The 27,310-nt window shown below is 56.9% G+C and overlaps 2 protein-coding genes across 2 annotated transcripts in view; one reads left to right on the top strand and one right to left on the bottom strand.

The window, feature by feature from the left end:
* Positions 1–16,364, top strand: part of KATNB1 (katanin regulatory subunit B1) — a 36,955-nt gene extending 20,591 nt beyond the window's left edge. Inside the window, exons 3-19 of the mRNA XM_007947515.2 lie at positions 3,346–3,463; positions 9,488–9,588; positions 9,864–9,905; positions 10,459–10,542; positions 10,715–10,830; positions 11,448–11,519; positions 11,652–11,802; positions 11,948–12,138; positions 12,250–12,380; positions 12,822–12,872; positions 14,381–14,448; positions 14,577–14,696; positions 14,796–14,945; positions 15,226–15,302; positions 15,381–15,455; positions 15,774–15,890; positions 16,232–16,364. Coding sequence (XP_007945706.1) covers positions 3,346–3,463; positions 9,488–9,588; positions 9,864–9,905; positions 10,459–10,542; positions 10,715–10,830; positions 11,448–11,519; positions 11,652–11,802; positions 11,948–12,138; positions 12,250–12,380; positions 12,822–12,872; positions 14,381–14,448; positions 14,577–14,696; positions 14,796–14,945; positions 15,226–15,302; positions 15,381–15,455; positions 15,774–15,890; positions 16,232–16,364 — 1,797 coding nt within the window. The remainder of the gene's footprint in view (positions 1–3,345; positions 3,464–9,487; positions 9,589–9,863; positions 9,906–10,458; positions 10,543–10,714; positions 10,831–11,447; positions 11,520–11,651; positions 11,803–11,947; positions 12,139–12,249; positions 12,381–12,821; positions 12,873–14,380; positions 14,449–14,576; positions 14,697–14,795; positions 14,946–15,225; positions 15,303–15,380; positions 15,456–15,773; positions 15,891–16,231) is intronic.
* A 1,829-nt stretch (positions 16,365–18,193) lies between these two features.
* The window catches only part of KIFC3 (kinesin family member C3), a 37,254-nt gene continuing 28,137 nt past the window's right edge, over positions 18,194–27,310 (bottom strand). Inside the window, exons 6-19 of the mRNA XM_007948064.1 lie at positions 27,243–27,255; positions 26,760–26,977; positions 26,023–26,170; positions 25,781–25,911; positions 24,180–24,291; positions 22,785–22,966; positions 21,771–21,875; positions 21,223–21,353; positions 20,514–20,637; positions 20,170–20,299; positions 19,851–20,080; positions 19,371–19,505; positions 18,855–18,963; positions 18,194–18,219 (exon numbers count right to left, since the gene is read on the bottom strand). Coding sequence (XP_007946255.1) covers positions 18,194–18,219; positions 18,855–18,963; positions 19,371–19,505; positions 19,851–20,080; positions 20,170–20,299; positions 20,514–20,637; positions 21,223–21,353; positions 21,771–21,875; positions 22,785–22,966; positions 24,180–24,291; positions 25,781–25,911; positions 26,023–26,170; positions 26,760–26,977; positions 27,243–27,255 — 1,794 coding nt within the window. The remainder of the gene's footprint in view (positions 18,220–18,854; positions 18,964–19,370; positions 19,506–19,850; positions 20,081–20,169; positions 20,300–20,513; positions 20,638–21,222; positions 21,354–21,770; positions 21,876–22,784; positions 22,967–24,179; positions 24,292–25,780; positions 25,912–26,022; positions 26,171–26,759; positions 26,978–27,242; positions 27,256–27,310) is intronic.

The following is a 27,310-nucleotide window of genomic DNA, read 5'->3' on the forward strand; positions in this document are numbered from 1 at the left end:
GACCATTCCCTGGAGAAGGATGTCATGCTTGGTAGGGTGGAGGGTCGACGAAAGAGGGGGAGGCCTTCAACGAGATGGATTGATACGGTGGCTGCGATAATGGGATCAAGTATAGCAGGGATTGTGGGGCTGGCGCCGGATCAGGCAGTGTTTCGTTCTGCTGTGCATGGGGTCGCTATGAGTCGGAAATGACTCGACGGCACTTAACAACAACAACAACAAGAAGTCATGCGCCTTATAATGTCTGTTCAGGCGACGTCTGACTGCACATGTGTCCATGATCCCATAAGGTTATAATAGGTTCAGAAATCCAGTTGGAGAATGGGAAGTAGCAAACGTAACAGCTCCATAGCAGATATACATGTAATTCATGTCTCTTGTATCAAAAGCGATTGGGTTGTACTGCCAGGCATGTAATGGTACAGTACACAGATAATCCGTCATACGTATGTTGGATGGTCACAATAAATGCCTGTGTTACTGGCTTGTGTATGTACTGTACTTTCATCCAAAACGTTTCCCATATAACTTTGTATGTTTTGACTCACAGGCAGCACATCCAGTCTTGTGAATCACATGTCTCTTGAGTATTGTAGCGTTATGTTCAGTTTTCTTTCAAATTGTAGAGGGCATCATAGCTCCCAAACCCAGCAAAGCAAGTCCTAGTGATAACAGCAGTAAGAGGCAAAGGAGACGTATCGATTGGAAGTGAAATGAAAGTTTATTAGACTGTAGGAAGGTGGAAAGTCAGTGGATGCTATTGCTCACAATTTAGGCAGGTCACATTCGATATTCATGATGATCCTGAGAAACGAAGAATCCTCCAGGCTGGTAAAGGATTGGCTCCTCTAAAAGCTACAAAAATGTGCAAGAGTGTATCAGATACGTAGAAAGTGAGGACCAGACACAAGCACATCCCTGTCAGTGCATTGTAAGTCACTGCTGAGGCACTGAGCTTGTTCAAAACGAGTGAAGGAAGAGCAGCACCAGGCTACTATATGGTGTTCCCACAACATCCAAATCATATAACATCCTTTATCGTGGATGTTAAACGACGCATGGCTGTATTTTGTTGTGCTTTTAGTTTTAAGGTTCAAAGTATTGTTGTTGTTTTCCTGGAATGACAAATTAACACACACAATGAAAAGGAATCTGGGTTTATAAAAACAGGACATGAAATGACTTCATGCTCTCATTCCCAGAGGAAGCATGGTGAACATTCTATGCCTGGCCTTTCAGGCTTATGACGCCGGGCACAGCCTGCAGGTCCCCGAGGACCAGACGTGGTCCCTTCATGGTGACCAGCCTCCTCTGTGCCCTTACCCCTCACTCACCCAGGCCCTTCAGTCCTCAGATCTGCCCCCTAGGATTTATGGGGCGTGTTCGTGCAAGTCCCTCTGCACACTTACTTATTTTTGTTTATTTTTGAGTAAGAGTCATGCAGTTCCAACATTCAAGAGATGCATAGTAAACTGAAAATTCTCCTCTCCCCATTCTGGAGGTGACTGTAGTTATCATGGTTATTTTGTGTGTTTGTGAGCAATTGGTGCCTTTCCCCTCCTCCCTTTTATATATAAATGACATCATACTGTATACACTCCCCTTCATCTTTTTTCCACCTGAAACATTGTGGAGATTGGTCTTTAGCATATGTAAAGAGTTGCTTAGCTTTTTTCTGGCTGTATAGTATTCCATTGTCCAGAGCACTGAGGATCACCACGGCTTAGCTAAACAGTTTCCTCTGATGGGCATTTGTGTTGTTTCCAACCTTTTGCTAATGCACATAACACTGCAGCAGGCAACCTTGCATGGATGTGGTTTCATATGTGTTTGAGCACATGGAGGGTACATTCCCAGAGGTAGAATTGCTAGGTCAAAAGGAACAGGCATTTCTGACATGGATATTAGCAATATTCTCGAACAGAGTCGCCTTCCATGGGATCTGTATCCATTTATTCTCCTACCAGTGATGCTTGAGAGTTAAGACAAACATGCCTAACTGTCTGCCCTGCGTGTGGTTCAGCTCTAGGGTTTTCCCTCCCTCCCACCCCCAGCCCCTAGGGGCAGTGTTGTCTTAGCAGACACTGATGTAGTCACCACCGTGCCTTAGGGTGGCCAGGTCTGGGTGAGGAGTGACAGATACTGTAGACTTCAGGTTCTAGCCTCCTCTTCAGAAAGCTGGCAACCCAGTGCCCCCTGCCCCTCACAGGCCTGACGTGGATCTGCCTCGGCCCTGCCCAGCTCTAGCCTGCTTTGCGTTGGGTGAGAAACCCCTTGTTCTCCAGCAGAGTCACCTCCCAGAGCCTCTGGGTTCTCCACGCCTCGGCCTAGCAGGGTCCTCATTGGGGGCAGCCCCTGGGTACCCAGATTTTGCCTCAGTTTCTGTGGTAGTTTGGTTTGGGTGTCTGCTTGGCTGGGCTGTGATCTTTGAGTGGCTTGGCAGCTGGATGTAGTTATTCCCCAGGATGGAAGTGGTCCAATGTAATCAACCTGCCATCAGGTTGCTGCCTGATCACCCCGAGGAAATGGTTCCATATCACAGCTCAGCGTTGGTCTCGGCTGCTGGCAGATTGGGCGCTCAGCAGTAGTTACAACCAAGTCAGCCTTGGTGGATGGAAGTCCATGTTGCTGAGTCCATGCATACCCTCCATCCCTGCCACCGTGGCCACTTTGTTCATGAGCCCAATGGGCAATGACAGGAGTGGCTGGGCAAAGAGGGTGACTGGTTTCCACAGAGCGTGTCATTGCATCTACTTGATTGTTAAAGTCTCCTCTGCTGAGGTCACTTTTCAGCGAACATTCACATGAGAGACAGGTATCTTCACTTCTGTGGTCCATTCAGAGAGATCTGTCCACAGGCCTCTTTCCCACACCCCTTGGTCATCACCTTTTCAGTCAGGGGAGCCCAATGGGGAGTAACTACATCCAGCTGCCAAGCCACTCAGAAGCACGGCCTAGCCAAGTCCACACACAGCCTTACCTACTGCAATCTCCCTTCCTGAGGGGCCTGTGCGAGGCATGGTGGAGATGGGAGCAGGGCCTTGGCCAGCGGCATCCCTTTGTCTTGGTCACTTGACCCTTTGAGGGGCCCAGTGGCTTTTCTGCAGGAGCACAGTGGGAGTGGGAGGGGTTTGGAGATTGACTGGAGCCTGGCCCCCCATAGCTGTGGGAGCTGAGGGGGAGAAGGGGCTGCTCAGTCCATCTGAGGACATCTGGGGGGTCCCTCAGAGCACAGTCTCCCTGTTAGAGTCACTTCTTGCTGATGCCTTTTATGGGGACCTAGAATTTGGGACAGCCACTGATCTGTCCAGGCAGTGCACTGAAGCTGTTGCCCTCTTTCCACAGAGCCTGACGGGTCACACGTCACCAGTGGAGAGCGTCCGCCTCAACACCCCTGAGGAGCTCATAGTGGCCGGCTCCCAGTCGGGCTCCATCCGCGTCTGGGATCTGGAAGCTGCCAAAAGTAGGCCTCCTTGCCTGCCTTCCCTCCCACCCTTGTTTTCAGCCTCTGATGTTGCGTTTCTTCCTCTGAGAAGTCTTTCTGACTAGGCTGAGGGCGTCCTTCCCGGAGCACTGACCAGATGATACGGTGACCATCCCTCTCCTGACCACAGCCCCACTCCACCTGTTAGGCTGGCAGTGATGTTCACTGCTGCCTTTTGGGGGTCTAGCATCATGGAAGCTTCTGGGAAATGTTTGAATGAGTAACTGGGTGGGTGGGTGGGTGGATGAGTGAGTAGATGGATAGACGCACAAATGAGTAGAAGAGGGATGAGCAGATGGGTGTGTATGTGGCTTCAGAACTTGAGAGAAAATCAAATGCTACCAGGGGCCATGCAGGACATGTCGGTGGGTGAGGTGGCGGTATGGGGTCTCTAACTGAGGCGTGTGTGTTCTGACACAGGGTGGCCCCCCCACAGCTCTGGCTGGCTTGCCTGCAGGGATGTGGGCCTGCAGTAGCCAGAATTTCTGCTTGTTCTTTGTTTGTTTCAATTCCATTGTCATCTCTAAAGGAGTTATACATAGTTTGAAAAGTCAGAGACTGGTGTTTACAAATGGCAAACAGTAAGCCCCTGCCTCCCTGCCCATTCTCCAGCAGCCTCCGTTCTCTGTCCTTTTAGCTGCTGGGTTTGCTGGTCGCCTCCACTTTTCTAAACAACTTGGATAGACTACAGCTTCTTTCTTTTTTTTAAAAAACATTTTATTCATTATATACTGGCGTCCTACCCTGGAAGGTGAGAATTTAACGTTTTTAAAACTACTACACCCAACTCCCTCACACACATCTCTCCTCTCGTTTTCCAAATTTAAATCACCATTTAAATATTCTGTATTTATATTATATGAACCATATAAATATTACTCACAGTGGATTACAGTTCTTTTCTTCTGATAACATTGTTTCCCTGGAGTTAATCATCGTCCCATCTCTTTTCATCTGTGTTTTTTACGTCCTCATTACTGACTCAGCCCCGGATTCTCTGCCAGAAGGTCAACTGCCACTTGTTTCCCTCAAAGCCATCCTGTGATCGAGGTCTCTTCTTGGCGCCTCTGTCCCCTACTCCAAGTGGACAGGGACACCAGATCTGCAGTCCCCTGTCCTGGGGCCTCCGTGTCTCCTCATCGGGGACTTTTCTCCACCTCTGGTGCATCAGGTCCCGCATCCTTGTCTTTCTTGCTTGAGTCCTTCTTTTTGATGGGGCACATTCTTTCACAGCTTTCTGAGAAAGGTGCCGACAGACAGTTTTGGAGACCTTCCATGGCTGAAGCTGACTTTGTTCCACTCCCGTCTTGTCTTTACTTTTATGCTTTGAGTGTAGAGTTTGGATGGACGTACAGCTGTCGTTGAGTCAACTCTGACTTGTGGTGACCTTATGTACAACAGAGTGAAATGGAGCCCAGTCCTGCTCACTGCCGTTATCGCTGGCATATCCCAGTCCATGGTTGTGGTCTCCCTTACCCTCACTAGCCCTCTATTCCATCAAGCATGATGTCCTATTCCAACAGTTAGTCCATCCCGTTGATGTGTCCAAAGCAGACAATTCAGATGATAACTCGTTTTCATTGGCTAATTTTGCAGAAGTCAATCACTGGGCCTTCTAGTCTGCCTTAGTCTGGAAGCTCTGCTGAACCCTGTCCACCATGGGTGACCCTGCTGGTATTTGAAATACCTGGGGCATAGTTTCCAGCATCAGAGCACGATGCAAGCCACCACAGTAGGACAAACTGGCAGGCGCGTGGTGGATAGACTTCCAGATCGTGAATCATTTTCCCTCAGAATTTTGAAGGTGTGGTTCCACTATCTGCTGGGATCCAGGGTTGCTGCCGGGAGGCCCAGTGTGCTTCTTACCACAGATCCTTTCTATGGGGCTGCTTCTCTCTCTCTTCCTCTGCAGGACTTTGTCCCCGGCTTTCTGATTTCACAAGACGAATATTGGCATGGGTCGATTTCCATCCTGGGCTGGGCGCCTGCTGGGGTCTTTCCACCTGGCAACTCCTACCCTCAGGTCTGGGCCAGTGGAGGGGCCCCCTTCTCTGACAGGAGGCTCCCTCAGCCTCGGCCACGTGTTGCCACGTGGGATGTGGGCACATGTTGCCAGCTCTACACATTTTTCATGAGAAACTGGAATTCTGGATATTTGTGTAGAATCCACCCATTTTTAAATGTTGACAACATTTTTCAAAAATACACCATGCCAGGCCTACACCACGAGGCCCAAATGAAACCTGTTTGCTCAGTGTTTCCTGGCGGCCTCTGGTCTGGACCTTCTAGCACCAGGCAGGAGGCCACCCACTGCCTGAAACCGAGGAGAGGAAATGGTAGCGTGGCTTTTGTCAAGATTGCTTTTTTCAGAAAAAGGCCCTTCTCATCCGCTAAGACCTGTAGATTCTTCCAGGCCCTGCTTCAACACGTCCTCACCCTGCGTTGCAGCTTGAGGGCTGTCCAGCTGTGTAGGCCCCGCTTGGGGATGGGGGCAGTCTGCTCACAGAGCCAGTCCATAAGGAGGACCTCATGGGTGATGCTTGTTGTGGTCATCTCTTCAGAAGGAGCCCTGGGGCCTCCTTGAGAACAAGCAGGGGCTGTAGGCTTAGGGGCTCAGCAGCTGATCCCGCTCTTGGCGCACACAGGACCAGAGCATGCTGTGTTTGGGCGTCGCTGGACTCTGGCCAGGGAGGAGCAGGCCGAGGTTGGCTGGGGCCCCGACTAAGAAGGCAGGAAGGTTCAGGCCGAAGGCGGTCAGCTTCCTGGGCATCCTCTGCCTGGCCCTGACCCCCGTGGATGCCACCAGTCATTCACTGAACAGGGGGGACAAAGAGAGGCCAGGAGTCCCTTGTTCCTGCCCCAGGCTTTCCCAGCCCAGCGGTTTCTCTCATAAAGGAGAGGAGGAGTTCTTGATGTGGCTGAGGAGTGCAAACTGGAGCCCTGGAAGCCTGGGCCCTGGGCTCCCCCAGCCGGCCTGGCTGCTGCACAGAGCTTGTTGCAAGCGTGCATCCCAGATGCGCCCCCTCACCTGACAGCCTGATGCAGTCTGGGATGCCCAGAATCTTGTTTTCCATAAGCTGCTGGGTGACTCTGACACAGAGCCAGGTTGGCAGCCCCCCCCTTGTTTGACAGACAGGCAGGTGGCGGCCCAGGGAGGGCCCAGAGCTCAGGAAAGACACATGGCCAGATGGTGGCGGAGCCTAGTGCGTGAACCCTGGTGTCGGGGCCCCCATTCCAGTGCTCTTCATCCTGTCGGTTGCTGTCTCCAAGTTTGGGGGTTTCCCAGATGGAGGAGAAACCTGTCCTCAGCTGCCTCGGCAGGTTGAGCTAAGACCTCAGGCCCACCTTCACCCCACCCACCACAGTGTGGGCCGAAGTGACAGAGTGGTAAACTAAGGCCCCAGGACAGGAGGGTCCTGTGTGTCACATCATTTGTCCCGAGGACTAGTGGAGGCTGAGCAGCTCCTTGGCTAGAGGGTCTGGGGGTTCCCTCGAGGGCCAGACAGACCCCAGGAGCCCCTCTACTCTGGGCTGCAGGAGCCTGGGACCAAGTCTGGGCACCAGAAGGCCTCCTAAGCGCCTTTCTGGGACAGAGCAGCAAGGGCAGAAGTCACGGCAGAAGAATGCAGCCCTGCCTGCTTCCCCAGCGCTGCCAGAGGGCGAGGGCGGGTTAGCCAGGGGGATCCCACAGGAAGGCTCCTGCGCGGCCAGAAGCTGGCGGCCCACGCGGGGCGAACCATGCATCTTCTCGGGATGGGGGAGGATTTTGAAAGCCTCGCTGTGGTGTGCAGAACGAGTGGCCGGCAGGTGGGCATGGAGTGGAGCCCCTCCGGGCCCTGCACCAGCACCTCCACCGTGTTCCCGAGGCCTCGCTGGCCGGGCACGTATGGCTGAGCCCCCAGTGGCACGACAGGAGCTGAGCAGGACAGCTGCTCAGCTGAATTAGATGGTCACTCGACAGACGGGGCAGGTACCTTGTGAGATCACACCAAGGATGCCGGGACGGCTTGGTCCCAGCTCTGGCCCCCAGCCTGGCTCTCTGCTGCCGAGAGCCTTGAATCAGATGGTTGGAGGCAGTGGGTGGAACACAGAGGAGCGGACTTTGTCCTCAAGGCAGTTAATAACTTTAGCCACCAACTTTGTTCTTGTTGTTACGTGCCGTCGAGTTGGCCCCGACTCATAGCGACCCCTTCTTGGGTTTCCGAGGCAGTATCACTACGGAAGTAGATTGCCCCATCTTCCTTCCGAGGAGTAGCTGGTGAGTTTGAACGGCCAGCCTTCTGGTTACCAGTCAAGTGCTTGGCTCCTGCTTTTACTGCACACCTGGCCCTATAAAGGGTGCTGCTTCGGAGTCAGCCTGCCTGTCTGACTTGTGTCCCTTTGACCTTAGCAGCCTGTTAACCCTGGGAGCCTGGACCGCAGCCCACCTGCTGGGCTGCATATGACTCTGAACTAGTGAGCAGAAAGCACTCAGCCCTCATCTTGGCACTCATGACATAGGTGGCAGGCAGCTTGGGGATGAGGCAGGGTACCCCGGTAGCCATGGGTAGTGGGGCCAAAAGAGGGAACCAGGACTTATGCTCAGAGGCCTGAGGAGGGGGAAGGAGGTCCACCTTGGGAGAGGCGAGAGGGGATGATGGATGTGGCATTTTTGTGGGAAAAAATAAGGACGGGGATGCTTAAAACACGCATCTATTAATAAGAACGGGGATGCTTAAAACACACATCTATTAATAAGAACGGGGATGCTTAAAACAGGCATCTGTTAAGCGCTTACTGTGTGGCAGGTCCTTGCTAAGCACTTTATATCCATTTTCTTACTTCATTCTGACGGTGACCCAGTACATGTCTCAGAGAGGGTGAGTGATTACCCAGGGTCACACAGCAAGTGAGGAGCAGAGCCAGGCCCTATCCTGGTTCTGCCTGACTCCAGAGCCCACAGCTTGACCTTGAAGGGTAGAGATCAGTCTTTGCTTGAGAAATGGCTTACTTAAATCCCATCTCTGCAGTCCAGAAGCATTAACATCTGGAGCCCACTTGAATACCTCCTCCAGTAGGGAGCCCAGTACCTCACAAAGAGCCCCTTGGTTCAAACCTCAGGATAGCTGGACTCTTCACCCTTGGCCCTGGAACCCATGGGTGATGGTTTTCATTCAGACAGCAGAATTATAAGTCTCTTAAAAAGCAAGACGTGAGACCAGAGAGGAGACACATTAGAGGAGTACCAGAAAATGCCCTAGACAGGAGTGCAGTTTGTGTCCTGGCCTGGCCACAGAGCTGCCTGCAATGCCCTAGAGGGTAGGAGACATGGTCTCCTGGGCCAGCAGTAGGTGACCACCACTCTGGCCTAAGTCATTTCCTCCTCATGTCTTCTCTGTTCACATCACATCAAACTTGTCTTCACTGCCCCCCTCATAGAGCAGAGGGTCTGTGTGAACACCAGGGCCACCGAGACACACTTGCCCTCCTTGGAGCCTTTGCCCACCATCCCCTCTGCCTAACCCAGCCTCCCCTCTTCCTACCCCCACGGACAGCCTCCTCAAATGCTCCTTCCTCCATAAAGCCCTCTTGGATTTCTCTCCCAACCAAGCAGCAGTTCCACAGTTGAACCTCCCTGTGTCTCTGTCCTTGTACTAAGGCCCAGCAGACTGGAGCCTCATGTCTGTGGGGCTGGAACAGAGCACAGCAGCTCCCCGGCTCTGCTGAGTCCAGCCCTGCTCACACACCGGGACGAGCCCAGAGGTGCCGGCTGGGGGAGTGGGGGGTGTTTCCTGGGGCCCTGGGTAACTCCAGAAATGGCTGGCATTTCTTGGGAGGAAAATTAGTTGTTAGGGTGCTAGGACTCTGGTTGATTTTTTTTTTCTCCCAATTTTTCAACCTGTTACTCTGTTTTTCTGTGCGTTTAATAATGAAACACCCACACAAGGTAACGAAACAGCCCCTCCATCTGCTGGCATCTTGTTGGCCTCTTAACACCACTGTCTCTGCTTGCTTCCTGGGTAGTTCTTCGCACCCTCATGGGACACAAAGCCAACATCTGCAGCCTGGACTTCCACCCATATGGCGAGTTTGTAGCGTCTGGTTCCCAGGACACAAACATCAAGGTGAGGCGTCACGCTGTCCCTTTGTCCTCCTTGGGCTGGAGCGGGACGGGGGCTGTGTGTCCTGCCTGAGGAGCTGGGTTCTTGGCTGTCTCGGAGGATCTTCCCTCTCTGAGCCAGTGTCCACACTCTGGAGACGGAGGACGTGGAGAGCAGCACCCCACTCTCGTGAGCGGTTTCAGACCTCTGCCATTTTCAGGGGGCCTGGCCTGGAGGTTTGCAGAGCCCTGCTCTGCTCCCGCCCCAGCTTGACTCTGCCGCTCTGCTTCTCTCCGCAGCTCTGGGACATCAGGAGGAAAGGCTGTGTGTTCCGATACAGGGTGAGGACCGTGCCCTCTGTGGGTAGTTGCATAAGCACCGGGCAGGCCTTCAGCATTGGTTGGGTGGTGCCACCCCCTCGACAGGGGACGGGGCTGCTGTCCAACACGGGTGAGAACATGCAAAATGAGAGGCCAGAGGAGATCGTGAATCTGGAGGGACGTGGGAGGGTCATGCGTGGTTGACCTTGACCTTATCTGAATCACCAAATTGCGCTGCACACCCTGGTCCTGCAGGCGGGTAACAGGTGCCGTGAGGTGAAGGAGGTTCCTGTTCACGTGAGTTACGAGGCACTGGATTTAACCCACCTATGTGCAGGAATCGTCTGACCTTTTGACGATGAGAGAGTGTGTTTAACTCTCCACATGGGGTCATCAGAGTTACCATTTTCCAAACTTGCATGACCATGCAGCCTTGATTGGGAGTGCCCTGCAGGCCTGGAGTCCATGGCCACACGTGGAGAAGTGTCCCCTCACATCTCCTGGGAAGGCACTGTATGTCAGAGGGGTTGGGCTCTGGCCCTAGGGTGAGCTCAGGGCTCTATCCTCTCCACAGGGACACAGCCAGGCTGTGCGGTGTCTCCGGTTCAGCCCCGATGGGAAGTGGTTGGCATCAGCTGCCGACGACCACACAGTGAAGGTAGCTCCTGGGGTTGGGGACTGGGTCTGGGGATCACACCTAGGCAGAGTCCTCACCCCTCTCCTGACTGGTTTTGTACGTGGAGCGGAAGGTAGCTTATGGGCAGAGAACTCAGTTGGAGCAGAGGGAGAGTGAGTAGCCTGGTTCTGACCCGCACCCTGTCCTGCCCCAGCTCTGGGACCTGACTGCCGGTAAGATGATGTCCGAGTTCCCTGGCCACACGGGGCCTGTCAATGTGGTAGAGTTTCACCCCAACGAGTACTTGCTGGCATCTGGCAGCTCTGACAGGTAGGAAGAAGGCCCTCTGCCCGTGACTGCTCTCCCTGCCCCCCCTCTGCCCGTGACTGCTCTCCCTGCCCCCCCCTGCCCTGTGACTGCTCTCCCTGCCCCCCCTCTGCCCCGTGTGTGTGCACCTCTGTTGACCGTCTGTCTCTGTGTCCCAGGGTGTTTTATACCTGATGATTCTCCCCTGGGTCCTGGTCCCATCTCTCCCCGGCTCTGGTTCCCCAGCCTGTGTCCTCAGCCAGGCCTCCACAGGCAGTGTTGGGATCTCAGGCCCCTAGTGGGGACCCACTGTGGGGACCTGAAGCTGTGGGGCCACGGTCACCTGCCCACTGGCCGAGCTGCACGGGAGCAGCAGTGCTCTCGCCTCCAGGTCCCAGAGTACTGCCAGCCCTCAGCATCCTTAGCTGGCAGAGAGGGACGTGGGCAGTGGGCCAGGACTGTGTGGCCGCCCTGGTACGGGCAGGGGCTCCGTGTCCAGGGCCCCATGCTGTCTCCTGCCTGTGTCCCTGGCCCCAGGCCCTGGGGGAGGGGCTGGGAAGAGTTGGCTTCCATAGACCCACGGCCTGTGCAGAGGCCAGAATGGACCCTGGCTTCCTGGCACCGTGTGGCTGCCTTCACAGGACAATCCGCTTCTGGGATCTGGAGAAATTCCAGGTGGTGAGCTGCATTGAAGGGGAGCCGGGGCCTGTCAGGTATGGAGGTGGCAGGAGGGGGGTAGGTGGGCTTTCCCCACCACGCTTCTGTTCCCTCCTGTCCTGGTTCTTCTCGGGCACCTGCGTTTTAGGGCTGGGGCTGTGGACCCATTGCAGCTTCTCGCCCGGCAGAAGCGTCCTCTTCAACCCTGATGGCTGCTGCCTGTACAGTGGCTGCCAGGACTCTCTGCGCATCTACGGCTGGGAGCCCGAGCGCTGCTTTGATGTGGTCCTGGTCAACTGGGGCAAGGTGGCTGACCTGGCCATCTGCAACGAGCAGCTGGTGAGAGAGCCTGAACCCCTGCCCCCCCAGGCACCACCCGGCCTCCGCCTCTGCCCCCACCAGGAGGGCTGCGCAGCCACTGGGACCCTGCCCTGCTGGGATCTTGCCCGTCCAGCCCCAGCCCCAGCTCTGCTGCTTCCTGCAGATAGGCGTGGCCTTCTCCCAGAGCAACGTCTCTTCTTATGTGGTGGACCTGACACGGGTCACCAGGACAGGCACGGTGGCCCAGGACCCCGTGCAGGACAGCCGGCCCCTGGCGCAGCAGCCTTCCAACCCCAGCGCCCCACTTCGGCGCATCTATGAGCGGCCCAGCACCACCTGCAGCAAGCCTCAGAGGTGGGGGCACAGAGGGCACGTGGGAGGCGGGCCCCTCCCAGGGAAGGCTGCAGGGGTCCCAGCCCTGGGCTCACCAGGGCCCCACTTCCTTCGGGCTGGGCGTGCCCCCAGGGTGAAGCAGAACTCGGAGAGCGAGCGCCGCAGCCCCAGCAGCGAGGACGAGAGGGAGGAGCGGGAGTCCCGGGCTGAGATTCAGAACGCCGAGGACTACAACGAGATCTTCCAGCCCAAGAACAGCATCAGTGAGGCCCGGCCTGCCCCGCAGGGCTCTTGCTCGGCCTTCTGACCCCCGGCGGCCCCTGTGTGGAGTTAGGATCCTTTCCAGGGATGACAGTGATGTAGCTTTCTTTGCATCCCTTCCTTGCTAACCCACAGCTTGGCCTAGGGCTCTCTGTCGTCACTATGCCCCCAAGGGACTGAGGGTGGGAACCTGGGCACTCCCCAGCAAAGCCTGGTGCTCGGAGCAGAGGCAGGGCCCACAGAGCCATGTGGCTGGGAAGGAGCAGGGCTGAGGGTCCCGGGAGCTGCTGGGAACAAGTCACAGCTGTGTGCCTAGAAACCACTTTCTATCACCCACATCATGACAGGACCCTCTGCCCCAGGCCACCTGGCAGTGAAGGCTCCCAGAAAGGAGGGCCCCAGGCTGGCCAAGGTGAGCCCTCAGCCCATTTGCCTCTCTGCAGGTCGGACACCGCCCCGCAGAAGTGAGCCCTTCTCTGCACCCCCAGAAGATGGTGAGTCACAAGGCAGAACCTCCTCTGTCCTGTTCCTTCCCCTCATCCCCCTCCTTGTGAGCAGTGTAAGAGCTCCAGTCCCCAAACAACCTGACAAGCTACCTCCTCCTGACCTGTCCCCAGACTTCCCGTTTAAGGTCACAGCCTCTAGCCTCTCTCTCACTGCACCTAAAAGCACCTGCTGTGTGCTGGGCCCTGATGACTAAGAACAGGCAGACAGGGTGCGCCCCTCAGGCTCTCACACCCTAATAAGGGGAGCAAATGTCAGACAGACCACCTCACAGATCACACCACACATGGGGTACATGCCATGGAGGGGAGAATGGCATGTGGGGGGAGGGGAGAAGTTGGGAGGGGCTGAGCTGGAGGAGGGTCTTTGGGAGCCTCTGAGATGGCAGGTGAAGAGAGAGTAGGGCTTCCAGTGGTGAAGGGAGCTGAGAGGAGGCATGGAGCAGGAGCTGGGGGTTGGGTTTCACCCTGAGGGCAATGGGATGCTGGAGGATTTCAGACCCGAGAATGCAGGACCTGCTCTGTGACTGGGGAAGGGGCCAGGGTGTAGACCCACAGAGTAGCCCTCCCTCATCCAGCTTTCCCCTCAAGGGGCCGTCTTCTCATTCCCCTTCTGTGTCTGGATTTCTCTCTCTCTCTGTGTGTGTGTGTGTGTGTGTGTGATTTGGGTGAGAGTTAACAGCAAATTTCATTTTCCATACAGCAGTTCATACACATTCTGTCTCAGGACTTTGACTGCAGTTGCCCTCAATGTAACAGCTCCTCTTCCACTTCCTCCCCGTGGTTCTCTCTTCCCTGTGCCATTCCCTCCCATGCACTTCTGCCCTCTGAGCTGCCTCCCTGTGCATGCACTGCCCTCCTGTTCACCCACAGTTGATGGCTCTAAGGAGTGTATCTACTTGATGTAAATGTTCAGCCTATATGCCTGTCTGTTGTTTGGCTGGAAGCCACAGGAATGAGTTCAGTTCCAGACTTGAAAGTTAACCTAGGGGCCATAGTCTCAGGGGTCTCACTAGGCTCTATTAGACAGGAAACCTGGTCTTTATGATTTTGAGTTTTGTTCCACATTGTTCTCCTACTCTCTCCGGGATCTCCTGCACCGATCCCCCGCCAAGCGGTTCACCATCTAGTAGCTGGGCACCATCTAGTTCTTCTCGTCTGATTGGATCTGGGTTTCTTAGAGCCTCTTCCCTCCTCTTCCACTTCCTCCTCAACATCCATTCACTGCCGGCTTTCTCCCCTCCCACCAGGAGATGACAGAATTGCCACACCCTAGGTCCTGTCCACAAACAGTGCTAGATGCAGAACAGCAGTGGCGTGGAGTTGCTTCGAGAGGCCCAGCTGAGCCCTCAGGGCCACTTCCCTGTACTGCCAGCCTTTCTCCTCCTGGCTCCCTTCTCCCCAGTTAAAGATGCTGCCCTGAGTGCCCCCCTCAGGCCTGCCTTTTCCCGCCAGTCCCTGCTCCAGGTCTAACCCAGTCATCTTTTCCTCTGCCTCAGACACGACCACAGCAAAGGAGGCAGCAAAGCTCAGCCCTGCCATGGATGTCCAGTTCCCGATGCCAAACGTACGTCTGGGTAGAGAGGGCCAGGTGGGGGCCTGGTGGGGCTGGAGGCCTGGACGAAGTTGGGGGCTCTTGTTGGGAGCAAAGACAGGGGCCTCGGGCTGTGCCCACTGAGCTGCAGCCTCCTACAGCTCGAGGTCCCAGCCCGGCCCCCCATCACCTCCTCCACACCTGCACCCGAGGCTGAGCCTGCCATCATCCCTGCCACCCGGAATGAGCCCATTGGGCTCAAAGCCTCCGACTTCCTGCCTGTGAGTGGGGGCCAGCCCGAGTGCCGGGGTGGGGGCACGGGGCATGGCAGAGCTTTGCTGCCTGTTCTGTGCCAGCTTCTGAGTACCCACCCCTTGCAGGCTGTGAAGATCCCCCAGCAGGCAGAGCTGGTCGACGAGGATGCCATGTCCCAGATCCGCAAAGGCCACGACACCATGTGTGTGGTGCTCACCAGCCGCCATAAGAACCTGGACACAGTGCGGGCTGTGTGGACCACAAGCGACATCAAGGCAAGCACCAGCCCCACATGGGCCTCACTCCCCACCCTTCCGCTGCCAGGCTTAGGGCTGCCCAGGGGTCAGCTGCCCTCACACCCTGATGACCGTTTCTTCCATCATAATCCTCACGAGCTGACGTTTGTTGAGCACCTGTTGTGTGCCAACCCCTCTGCTCCTCACGTGAGGTGCCTTCTTAACACTCTGCAGCAGACCCTGTCATCTACCGCGCCCACACACACCCACGCGGGGGTCACACAGTATCCCCAGGCCTGTGACTGGTGCTGTTTTCCAGACATCCGTGGACTCTGCTGTGGCCATCAATGACCTGTCGGTGGTGGTGGACCTCCTCAACATCGTCAACCAGAAAGCGTAAGTGGCCGCAGTGGGTGGCTTGGGCAGTACGGGCAGGGCTGGCACTGACAGGACCCGCCTTCATCCTCTCGCCAGCTCCCTGTGGAAGCTGGACCTGTGCACCACAGTCCTGCCCCAGATCGAGAAGCTTCTGCAGAGCAAGTATGAGAGGTATGTGGGAAGCCTCGCCCACCCCCCAGCAGGGCTGCGGCAGGGCAGGAGGCGCTTCTGGGGACTACAGGCAAGACCCTAAGGGTCTGGGTACCTAGGGGAAGCGTCTTCCGCGAGGAGTCTGTGAAGCAGTGCTGTCCCCTCCGAGTTCCAGGGAGGTCAGAGCGAAACCCAGGACCCTGCTCTCCGATGCTGTGTGTGTCTGTCTGTCTCTGTCCCCTTCACCTTTGTGTACCTTGCTTCTTATCTTTCTGTCTGTGGCTCTGCGCGCCTCTGGGTCCGTGTGTCGGGACTCCGTCCACCCATCTGCCCCTGAAGCTACGTGCAGACAGGCTGCACCTCCCTGAAGCTGATCCTGCAGCGGTTTCTGCCTCTGATCACTGACATCCTGGCAGCTCCGCCCTCCGTGGGCGTGGACATCAGCCGCGAGGAGAGGTGAAGCACCAGGCAGTGTGTGTGGGGGCTCAGAGTCCCGCTCCAGATGAAAGGATACAGGCCTGGGGGCTGGTCCGCCCTGGAGCCGGCCCTGCTCCACCATCTTACAGAGGAGACTGTTGTCTCGGGCAGTGACTCGGGTGGGAGGAGTCTTAGGACAGCAGGGGACCGACCCAGCTCTGCCCCTGAGCCCTGGCGTGACCTGGGTGGGTCCTGCACTCCAGGCTTCAGCCACTGTCTGGGAAGCGGGGCTGGAGTACTTGGGACAAGAACGGGCCCAGGCCATGTGGGGGCACGGAGGCCGTGTCGCCTGTGGCCTGAGGCACTGTCCATCTGCACAGGCTGCACAAGTGCCAGCTCTGCTACAAGCAGCTCAAGAGCATCGGGGGCCTTGTCAAGAGCAAGTCTGGCCTGAGTGGCCGCCACGGCAGTGCCTTCCGCGAGCTGCACCTGCTCATGGCCAGTTTGGACTGAGGAGTCTAGTGGGTGGGGGTGTCCGGCAGCCCACGGGGCCTGGCCTCTGCTCCCACCTCTCCCTGTGCGCCCGCTGGTCTATGAGCCTCTGCCCGGCCCCACCGCTGCCCTGCAGGAGATAGTGCCGGACTCTTGAGACAAGTCTCCAGTAACAGCTGCCAGCTTTGCCCAACTCTTGCTTCTTGGGGCAGCAAGTCCTGAGATTATTGCTGTAATTTATAAGATGAAATTTTATTAAAATTTGTAACTATTCCCTGGTTTCATTGTTGGGAGGGGAATACCACAGTTCTCCTGAGAGCAGAACAGCACTGCTAGCCCTGGTCTCCTCAAGCCAGTCATTCCCTCTTCGAGGCCCCAGACGGGCTCCAGGCTGTATGGCCAGCAGGGGGCAGCGGCAGCAGAGCAACACGGGGGGGTGGGGGAGGGGCTCAGACTCATTCTTTAGGAGGGTTTGGGGAGCAGCAACCCTAGGATTTGGGGAAACAGGGTAAGAGGCCCCCACTGGGCCATCCCCATGTGTCCTAGGGCTGAGTAGGTCCCCAGGGCCCACAGCTGTGCTGCTCTACAAGATGATATAGTCTGAGCCCCAGCCTGTTTTAGCCACTCTACTCTGGCACAGTGGTGGTGTTACTGAGTTGGTACTGAGTTGGGCCCTGCTCATAGCAACCAGCAACCCCTCTTTGGGGTCACTAGAGGTCAGTATCACTACAGAAGTAGCATTGCTCAGCCTCCCCCCCCCCCCCAAGGAGGGGCTGGTGGATTTGAACCACCCCTCCTTGTGTTGCCGAGGCAGTTATCACTACTGAAGTAGCTTGCCCAACCTTCCTTCCGAGGAGGGGCTGGTGGATTTGAACCGCCAGCCTTCTGGTTAGCAGTCAAGTGCCTCAGGCAATATGCTACCAGAGCTCCTGGTGCCTGTAACAGCAAACATAGGTACCAAAAACCCAAACCTAACCCACTGCCATTCCAGTCGAGCAGTGACCCCTGCTGGGTTTCCAAGGCTGTAAATGTTGATTGAAGCAGGCTGCCTTGTCTTTGTTCCACAAAAACGGCTGGTGGGCTTTAACCTTTTATTAGCAGCCAAATGCCTTAACCACTGTGCCACCAGAGCCCCTTAACCATGACCACAAACAACAGGAAACAGGACCTGCTGATACCCTGCTCCTGGGATCTGATTGCGAGGGGAGGGGTGCACAAGACCACTCTTAAGACTCCACGTGTGTAAAAAGACCTTTTATTTTAATAAGTAAAAATGGCTAAGTTTCCAAAAGTTCTTAAATAGGAATTAAGAGAGAAAAATGTCAAGAGGCCAGCGAGCAAGGAAGAACCTGGTGTCGGGCAGGTGGGTCACATGAACCCCCGCCAGCCGGCCTCCACTGCCAGCCATGAATAGGGCCCGCCCCTCCTGAGGCAGGCCGGCCAGCTCCAGTGTACACCTGGGAACGGTATATACATGCCCTGCTAAGGGAACCCTCCGTGGAGGGTACCCGCTAACCCAGCCCAGTTCCCACGGCCCGGTTCTAGTGCCTTCCTGAAGGCCCCCCGCCCAGCCTTGCAGGCTCGGGGAGGCACCCTTCTCACACCCCTGCCCTCCCAACGAGTGCATGCCCTGGTGGCCGGGTCTGCCCTTTCAGCCCGCGCCACTGGCGCCCAGAGCCACAGTCGAGAGAGCATTTCCTTCAGAACATGTTTCTTGTCTCTGAGAGGAGACCGGGCAGAAGACGGGCCTCCACTCTTCACCTCTGCCTCCTGGGGTCCTGGTGCTGCAGCAGGAACAGTCCAGCAAAGCCCGAGACTCCGCCCTGGCCCCCGAAAACTGGGCACATCTGTCACACAGGCACCGGCCTCGACTTCCCTGCAGGAGGGGAGGGGGCTGGTCAGCACCAGGAGGGTCTGTCCTCATCCACTTGGCCATGGCCCAAGGCAGGTGCAGCTGAGAACAGGAGGGAGCCCAGCCAAAGCACACAGACAGCAGGCAGCGCTAGGACCCCGCCCTCAGGCGAAGGCCTGTAACCCAAGGCAGGTGAGCGAGAGCGGGCAGGCGGGTGGCCCTGGGCCACAGCCCACACTCACCTGGATGCTGCAGCCGCAGCCGTCAGGCTGAAATCAAAGCAACAGGCATCTTAACTGCGGGCCTGCCTCAGCCACAACCCCACAGCCCCTACTTCAAGGGGCTCGCCAGACCCCTCCCTGAGGGGAATCAATTGGGGCCTGCATCTCTGACACCAGCCCTGTGGCCAGCTTCAGTCTTCAACTGAGAAATGGGTGTGACCCCTGCCCTTTCCATCCCCCAAGGAGCTGAAGAGCAGAGCAGGGCGTGGCAGGTCAGCTTTGGGGTGGGAGGCTGGTGGGGCAGTGTACTGTGTGCCCTGACTGCTCCCCAGGGGCCGGGGAGGCTGTGGAAGAGGCTGGGAAGGAGTTTTATAAACAGAATAGAAACGCCTGTCCTGTGAAGCAGGCCCCTGAACGGCCCACCCCCCAGAGGCTCACCTGAGGGCTGCAGTTTCCTGCGGATGGAGCCAGGGCGGCTGGAGGTCCCAGAGCTGGGGGCTGAGTGGGCCCGTGCTGAGGGCTGGGGCGTCTGGCAAGCAGGCTCCCACTGTGGCAGGGAAGGCCGGGTGAGTTGGGGGCCCTGCTTCTCCCTTCTATCCCCTCCCTCCCCCACTTCCTGGCCTCCTGAAACTCAAGTTTCATCTGTGAAATGGGCATAATCTGCCTCACGGAATTCCTGCAAGGATTCAATGAGCTAATGCATGCATCAGAGTAGACCAGTCACCACTGAGCACCTCCTTGGTGCCAGGCCTCCCCCTGCAGACCAGCTGATGACCCCTGCAGGGGCCAAGACTAAACATACTACTGGGCTTGGGTTCAAGTTCTGGTTCCACACCTTTCTGGCCTCATTCCCCTCACTCTCTCTCCAAGCTCAGTTTCCACTCCCCTCCCGCCCATGAGCAGGAAGTCTCTGACCAGTGCTGGCCTGAGACAGGCCTATAACAGGGGCTGTACCTCCAGGTGTTCCTGGCTCGACCAGGACCCGAGCTCTGCCCGGCGGGACACGGGGCCCAGCTCCACAGAGCGCACCCTTTCAGCAAACTTGAGGGAATAGAGCGTCTCGCTGGTGTTCTTCTCCACGGGGGACACCTGTGCGGATGAACTAGAGCTCACTCCCCACCCAGGCTGGCCACTGCCCCCACAGAACTCCAGGGAGAGCACGGCCCCAGCTCACAGCTCACAGCTGGGGACCCTAGAGGACATCCTGGGGAATGTTCAGAGGGAGGAGGGGCTGGAGGAAAACAGGTGGCAGCCACAGGGTCAAAGGCTGGGGGGGCGGGGAACTCACGTGGTCTTCCAGGCCTATGGAGTGCATGCAGACAGGTCTGTGGCGGGGGTTTAGGACACTAGCTTAAGGGTCTCTTTCTTACACGGCCTTGTGTACCTGGTCCCAGGACAGAGGGCTGCCCTGCCCAGCCCACCTGCGGCCCTTACCTGCACCACCATGAGTGTCTTGCTGTCACCACTGAGGGAGTCCTGCAGCAGGTAGGTGAGCTTGGAATTGCGGAAAGGCACGTGGCCCTGGCGGGAGCGCAGGGCAGCAATGACGTCTCCCAGGGCCGACAGCGACTTGTTGATGTGTTGTGCCTCCCGCAGACGGCTGCCCTCCGCCCCCGACTTGCCCACACGCTCCGAGCCAGCCAGGTCCACCAGGTTCAGCTTGCCTGTGGGAGAGCACCGGGCAGGTCAAGGCTGCCCTGATGGGGTGGGGTGCTGTGGTGGTCTCGGCCCAGCCGCCCAGGCCCGCACTCACCTGTGGTGCGCAGGCCCGTGCTGCAGTCCATGCCGCGCACTGTCACAATGAGCAGGGCATGTGAGCGTGAGCTGTGCTCATTCAGGTTGGTGAATTCTGTTGTGCGGTTGGTGTGGCCGAACTCAAACACCTGGGGTGGGGGGCGTACAGGGCTTGGAACCAGACCTCTGGACTCACCCCACCCTCCTGAACACCCGAGGAAGGGCAGTGTCACCCTCGCATTTCACAGATGAGGAAACAGAAAGGCAGGTCACATGTTCAGTAAAATGGGGGAGGGACACGGCTCCTCGTGGGGGTGCTCGGAAGGACCCCCCAGCACCTCCTGGGACCTCCCAGACCTGCACCTTGTTGATGTCGTCCACGCTCTGCACCTGGAACTCCGTCAGCCCCGGCACGTAGAGCTGCCCGCTGCCGTCCGGGCACAGCCGGATCTCCAGCTTCTCCTGCGGCTCCTTCCCCAGCAGGTCCCTGCAGGGCCAGGCAGCTGGTCACTCCCCGCTCCCAGTCCCTGGCCTGCTTCAGTCCCTCTTCCGGACCTCTGCTTGCATTGCTCCTTGCCCGCAGCCTGGAATGCTCCCCCAACCCATCACACCTGCTTCAAGAAGCCTTCCTTGGCCACTCGGCTAGGGGCCTCCAGCCCTCTCCTCCAGCTCAATCAGCTGGACAGGTGGAGCCCTTACTGCTCCCCGAAAGTCCTGTGGGTGGCGCCACTCCTGCCTTCTTTCACTTATCGCCATGGAAGAGGAGGGAGCGCACAAGACTCAGCCCCCAGGTAGAGCGAGGCACTTCCAGGGGTAAAGGGGTGCCAGGTGTGGGGGTCCCAGGAGGGCTCTCAGAGCCCCTCCTCCGGCAGGCTCTCTGGTGCAAGGGAGGGGCCTGAGGCACCTGAACCACCAGGGCCAGGCCTCTGGCTGGGCCCTCACTGCTTCATCCGGATCCCTGGACAGCCTTCAAGGACACCCCACTTCCCATCCCACATCATCCCATCCCCCCACTGCCAAGAACTGCAAAGCTGCCCCTGAGGGCATGTCCCTAGAGCCCCCAGCCTCCCACCTGAGGACCTCGTTGTAAATCTCCGCCACGCTGACGGTGATGGTGTACTGCCAGTCAGACGCCTTCTCCTGCACCTCAGAGAAGAGCAGCTGCAGGGCCCGCTGGTTGATGCCTGGGTTCTCAGAGCTTCCCTGAAGGCAGAAGGAAAGGCCCACTGAGCCCGGGCCTCTCCCCGGGAAGTGGGGTGCATGGCGTGGATGCTCACGTGGCCTCTGTCACGCCCTGCCCCTCTGGCTACCCCTCCCTGAGAGCCTCCCTGCTGGAAGGTCCCACCTTCTTGACAGTCTACCCCTCCAAAAAAAAAAAAAAAACCCTCCATCAGATGAAAACAATGTCACCTCCTTGGGCCTCAGTTTTCCGACCTTTAAAACAGCACCACTATGCAGGCACTGCTAGGGGACTGACGGGCAGGCAGCAGAGGGGTGGAGTGCCTGGCACAGCCTGCATGCAGGGCTACTGAGTGCCAGATGCATACCTGGCCCTGAAACCCTCTCCATGGACAGCAGAGCCCAAGGACTGGGATAGGGCACCCACTGGGTGACACCCACCTCCATTGTGTATGTCTTGCCAGCACCCGTCTGACCATAGGCAAAGATGCAGACATTGAAGCCATCGATGCACGAAGTGATCAGGGCCTGCACCTCCTGGAACACCTGGGGAGGGGAGGTGGAATGGAGAGTGAGGGCTGCCGGGGCTGGTGGACTCAGGCCCCCACGCACTCCAAGTCCAGTCACCTCCCCCTGACCATACTCTTCTCAGCAACAGTGCAGCAGCTGCTATTGTGGTCAGCAGACTGGCTGCTGTGAAATTTGTGATTAACACGCCACTTATATTAGACATCAGTGGGCAACCTGATTGCCCAAAGATTGAAGGGAAGGGAAGACAGCATTTGCTACCCAAGGACACCTGAGGAAGGGGCTGCCCGCCCTGGAGTGCAAGAACCCTCCCCATTCTCCTGATGGCAAGAAGAGGGCAGCAAACCAACAGGGCCCCTCCTCACCTAGCACCCCTTCCAGCCTGCCTGCCACCGGTCCCAGGGGACACAGCAAGGGGAGAACCGGGCATAAGGGCAGGAGGGCACAGGCACGGTGGGCCTAGAGGGTTGGCCCTGGGCAAAGTTCAGAGAAGAGCCGACGCTGAGCCCACATGCGTGGTTCTCACATGGCTGAAGGCTCAGTACTGAAAGTGGGGTGGTGGGGAAGTCTATGGGAAGATCCGCGAGAAAAGAGGGAGGGGGTGAAGTGCCCCCACCATGAGAGGAGCCGCCCGGTTGGAGGTGCCGCCCAGTGGGAGGAGCCGTCCGGTTGGGGGAGCCGCCCAGGTGGGAGGAGCTATGCATAGTTCTCTCCTGAGACACTTTTCTAAGCATCCCACCGTCTCTCCTCTAGAGGGCAGAGGGACATTGGTTCACTCCATGCTCCGCGTGTGGCTTCTCAGTCCTGTCCCCTCCACTCTTGCACTTCTATCCTCCTCATCCCTCCCTCTCCCTGTGAGTCTGTCTTTTCCTCTCTCCACTGCACTTGGTCAGTTTCCCCTATGGTATGCCCCAGGGCTACACTCACGTCCTGCTGTGAGGCCCTCGGGGAGAAGACCTTGTCCAGCTCGAAGGATACAGGCTTTCCCTTATGCAGCAGGTGGATGATGGAGTCATCGTCGGGATCGAAGGTCACAGCATTGGCCGCCTCAGGCCCTTCCCCATCCTCTTTGGTTACTGGCCGGACACGGGCAATCACTCGGATGTTCCCTGGAGGAGAGATGTGCTCAGGCTAGATTAAGACAGACTGTCTCCACTTTGGTGTCCACTGGTGTCCTAAGGAGACAAGTGGCCCAGGAGATCTCTGCCTTCTAAGCAAGGCTTCCCAGGGTAAGGTGGCCCACAAAGCTGTTATCAGTCTCTCACACTATAGTATGAATTTACTTATCAATTTCTTGCTGAGCAGACCAGCTCAGGGTGGGAGCTTCACCTTGGGGACAGGGAGGACAGATCAACTGTGGGGCTCAGGCACTGTACCCAATCTGGGTAGGATGCCAGAAGGCACACTGGACTACAGTTTCTTCATCTACAAAATGAGGGGTGTGGGCTCCAGTGGGCCACGGGACCTGTTCTATCATTCTCAGACGGCACTCACTGTAAATGCCAACCAGGCAAGGGCTTGGGAACCAGTTGGGCAAACAAGACAAGTACAAGTGGACGACTGGCAGGTATCTAATGGGTACAGACCACACAGAGGCCACAAGGGAGTTGGGCTCTGATTACGCCAGCCCATCGCCTTAAGCCTTCAGTGGGATCGCAGTGCTGTGAATGAGAACTACCCACCACAGCTGACACAGTCCCACCTCCCTCCTCATCCAGGTGCACGTCTCAGCTCTAGCTTCACCTCTGGGAGGCCCTCTCATACCTCCTCTGTCAGACATTCCTTCCAGAGGTCCTAAGGTCCCCCCTCCACCCTAGCAGCAGGGGCAGTGTTAGGGTCCTCTGGGTGATCAATGATCGGTGTCTGTTCCCCAGCTACAGCGAGGGAAGGCATCTGTGGGCTCGCAGCCGACTCTCAGTGCCTGGAGCAGAACTGGTGCTCCCTGGACCCTTGTGCAGTGAAGGGTGGTGTCTCAAGTTTGACAGCCCTAGGTCAGAACAAGTGTCGTTCCAGCCACCCATCGCCCAGGCTTCAATACCCCCCGCCATGGCCATCCAGAGTCAAGGGCTGCACGCCATGGGGGCTGGGGCTGGGGCTTGAGAACCGGGCGGATCTGAGTCCAAATGCAAGCCGCACCATTTGCTAGCTATGTGGATCTGAGAAAGTTCCCCGGTTTCTCCGTGCCTCAGTTTCCTCTACAAATAGGGAAATGTAACAGCACCTCATTGACAGGGCATAGCTCCCAAGAAGCAGTGCCAAGGGACAGGGCAGGTGCAGGACACTGCTGAACCAGGCACACGGGCCCCAGTGCCCAGTAAGCACCTTTCAGCCGCACGAGCTCATTGTGGCATTTCTTGCGCAGCTGCAGCTCCCGGCGGTACTTGCGCAGCAGCTCCTGGTTGTTGCTGTTGACCTCCTCGATGGCCTGGCCGATCTGGTGGGGGGGGGGGGCAATCTCTGTCAAGGGGTAGGCCTGACCGGCTTTGTTCGCCTGGCCGCCTGCCCAGCGGAGTGCTTGGGAACTGTCTCCCCTACTTGGCATATGGTGGCACACATTGGTTTTCCCAGTAACCTCCCTGAGTAGGCCCTGTTACCATCCTCATTATGCAGATGACAAACAGGTCCAAGAGAAGCTAAGCCAAGGTCACCTGGCTAATAAGCAAAGAGCCAGGACGTGACCCTTGCTGCACAGCCCTGAGCACTTAAATACAATGTGATTCCCCTGGACCTGAATTCCAGCTCTAGCCCTGAGGAGGTGGGGAAACTGAGGAACCAGCAACCAGCTCAATCTCTCTGAGCCTCAATTTTCTCACCTGGGAAATGTGGTAACACCATCTAACTGGAGGATCTGTAGGAGCTGTTCTCCAAGTTAAAGGTCACAGAGGGTAAAAAAAGAAGCTAGTATGTTTGCTTTTGTTGGGTAAACGTGAAGCGTGCACACACGTACATCTACATGGCAGGGTTAACCATGCTCAGAACGCTGCTGGGGACAGACTGCCCACCTTGGGGTGGGATGCAGGGGCACGAGTGGTCTTTCCTTTTCATCTGACACCTTTCTGAGTGTTTGAATTTTTCACCATATCCGTGTATTTACTGACATTTTTCTAAAGGAGAAAAACTTGTTTTTTTATGCCAGAACACCAGTGTCTCTACGCTGCAGAACTGTTGTACAAACTCGAAGAGCCAATAGCTGTAAAAGGCTCAGCACGTAAGAGGCTCTTAGGAGATGCTGGTTATTCTCACACTGAACGTGATTAAAAAGTTAAACGAATCCCAATACAGATTTAAAAACACACACCCCATGTTTGAGATAGGAGAATAAAATACAACATGTTCGGGAAATAAAGATATATATGACATGTTTGTTTGTTTTACCCATTGCTGTCGAGTTAATCCAACTCATAGCAACCCTAGAGGACAGAGCAGAACTGTCCTATAGGGTTTCCAAGGCTGTAGATCTTTACAGAAGCAAACTGCCTCATCTTTCTCCTGCAGAGCGGCTCATGGGTTTGAACTGCCAACCTTTCAATTAGCAGCCAAGCACGTAACCACTGAGCCACCAGGACTCCTTTATTTGGTTTAAAGCTCCTCTAGGGAGCTCTGGTAGCATAGTGCCTAAGGTACTAGACTGCTAACCAGAGGGCTGGTGGTTCAAACCCACCAGCCACTCCTCGAAAGGAAGATGGGGCAATCTACTTCCGTGGTGATACTGCCTCGGAAACCCAAGGAGAGGTCGCTATGAGTCGGGCCGACTTGACGGCACATAACAACAAGAAGACAAATACCCATCTGCCTGCAGGGTCTGAGGGTAGCAGTGTGGGGGGGGGAGGGGCCTGGCGAGCTTTGACTGGGCTTTGGACGGTGCCTTGGGTGGGTGCTGTGTCTGCCCAAGGGCTCTCCAGCCCCATCTACCCTGCACTCACCTCAGCCTTGACGCTCTTGAGGGCCTCCTGCAGCAGCAGGGGGAAGCCGCGCACCTGCCGCTTGAGCCCATTGTAGTCATTGGTGAGGGTCCGCAGTGCCGGCTGCAGCGTCAGCAGGTTGGTCCGGACACCTACAGGGACATGAGGGGTGTGTGACGGGCAGGGTGAGAGGCTGTGGCGTGGGGCAGACCAGGGTCAGGTGGCCCTGGGTGGGGCAGAGCAGGGCACAGTGGCCAACTCACCTGCCAAGTTCTCATGCACGGCCTTCATCTCCAACTGGGCCCTGGCAAAGGCCTCCTCGATGGCCCGGTTCTTGTCCTCCTCCAAGGACTGCATTTCCTCCAGCATCTGCCCGTGTGCCCGCTCCAGCTCTGACTCGTACATGGCAATCTGATGGCCAGGAGAAGGCTGAGTGCCGTGGGTGGGGGGCACCGATAGAGAAGCCCCGGCCCTCACCCCACACACCACAACACACAGCATTGTGGCTGAATGGCCACCTCTCTCCCCTCGGGGCTGTCAGCTCGGGGCATCCTCTACATCCCTGTACCATCCTGGCACCAACCCACCCCTGGCATTTATGGGGCTCAAGTCATGTGCTCCTGGAGCGCACCTGTGACAGTGACAGCAACAGCAGAAGCACCTATCGAGTGCACCCTGTGTGCTGAGCCCTTGTGGATTATCCCTGAGTTCCCATGACATGGGTTTTGTGATCAGACTCACAAAAGACGAGGAAACAGAGACTCAGGCAAAACCTGCCTCTGGTCACATGGCCAGTAGGAAGAGAAGGGACTGACTCTCCCCTGTGGACCCTTGAGGGCTTAACCACTGCACTGCACTGCACAATAGGCCACCTCTGGCTTTCTGGCCCCGTGTACAGCGCACCTTCTCCCACAGTCGCGCATACACTTCTGTGCTCATGCACACGCACGCACACAGACGTGGGCACACGTGCCCGCATGCACGCACACGGCCCGCGCACCTGCGCCCGGAGCTGGGTCGTCAGCTGATGCGAGCTCTGAAGCTGCTGCTCCATCTCCCTCAGCACCTGCCTCTGCATGGCCACCTGCTCCTGCAGGTGCTGGCTGCGGGCCTGGGACTCGCTGAGGGCCTGCCTGGTCTTGGGTGACTCCACCTCCACCGTCTTGATGACATACTGCAAGGGGAGGGAGAAAACGGGGGACCAAAGGGTATGAGCACCTGGGCCTCACCCCGGAGCCTGGAGGCGCCACTGCTCAGACAGGGACCCAAAGAAACGTCCCCCTAAGGGCCCCCAGGAAAAACCAGAGGAGCTGCAAGGGTCTCCTGGAATCTTCTTATCTCAATGAGTGCTCACTAGGAGCCTGGCCCCAGCCTGGGACAGAAGAGGCAAGAAGGGCAAAGCCAAGGGTAGCATCTGGGGGACGTGCTGCATCCATGCCTGGCACACAGTGGGCACTTCAAGCATCGGTTGCTGGGTACCCACAGTGTGCCCGACCCTGGGCAGTAAGAAAGGGCAAGACTGAGGAAGCACTGCTTCATCTCTGTCTTCCC

Source organism: Orycteropus afer, unplaced genomic scaffold, assembly GCF_000298275.1.
Source record: "Orycteropus afer afer isolate SDZICR_OR568_19922 unplaced genomic scaffold, OryAfe1.0 scaffold00009, whole genome shotgun sequence".
In the NCBI taxonomy this organism is placed as follows: domain Eukaryota; kingdom Metazoa; phylum Chordata; class Mammalia; order Tubulidentata; family Orycteropodidae; genus Orycteropus; species Orycteropus afer.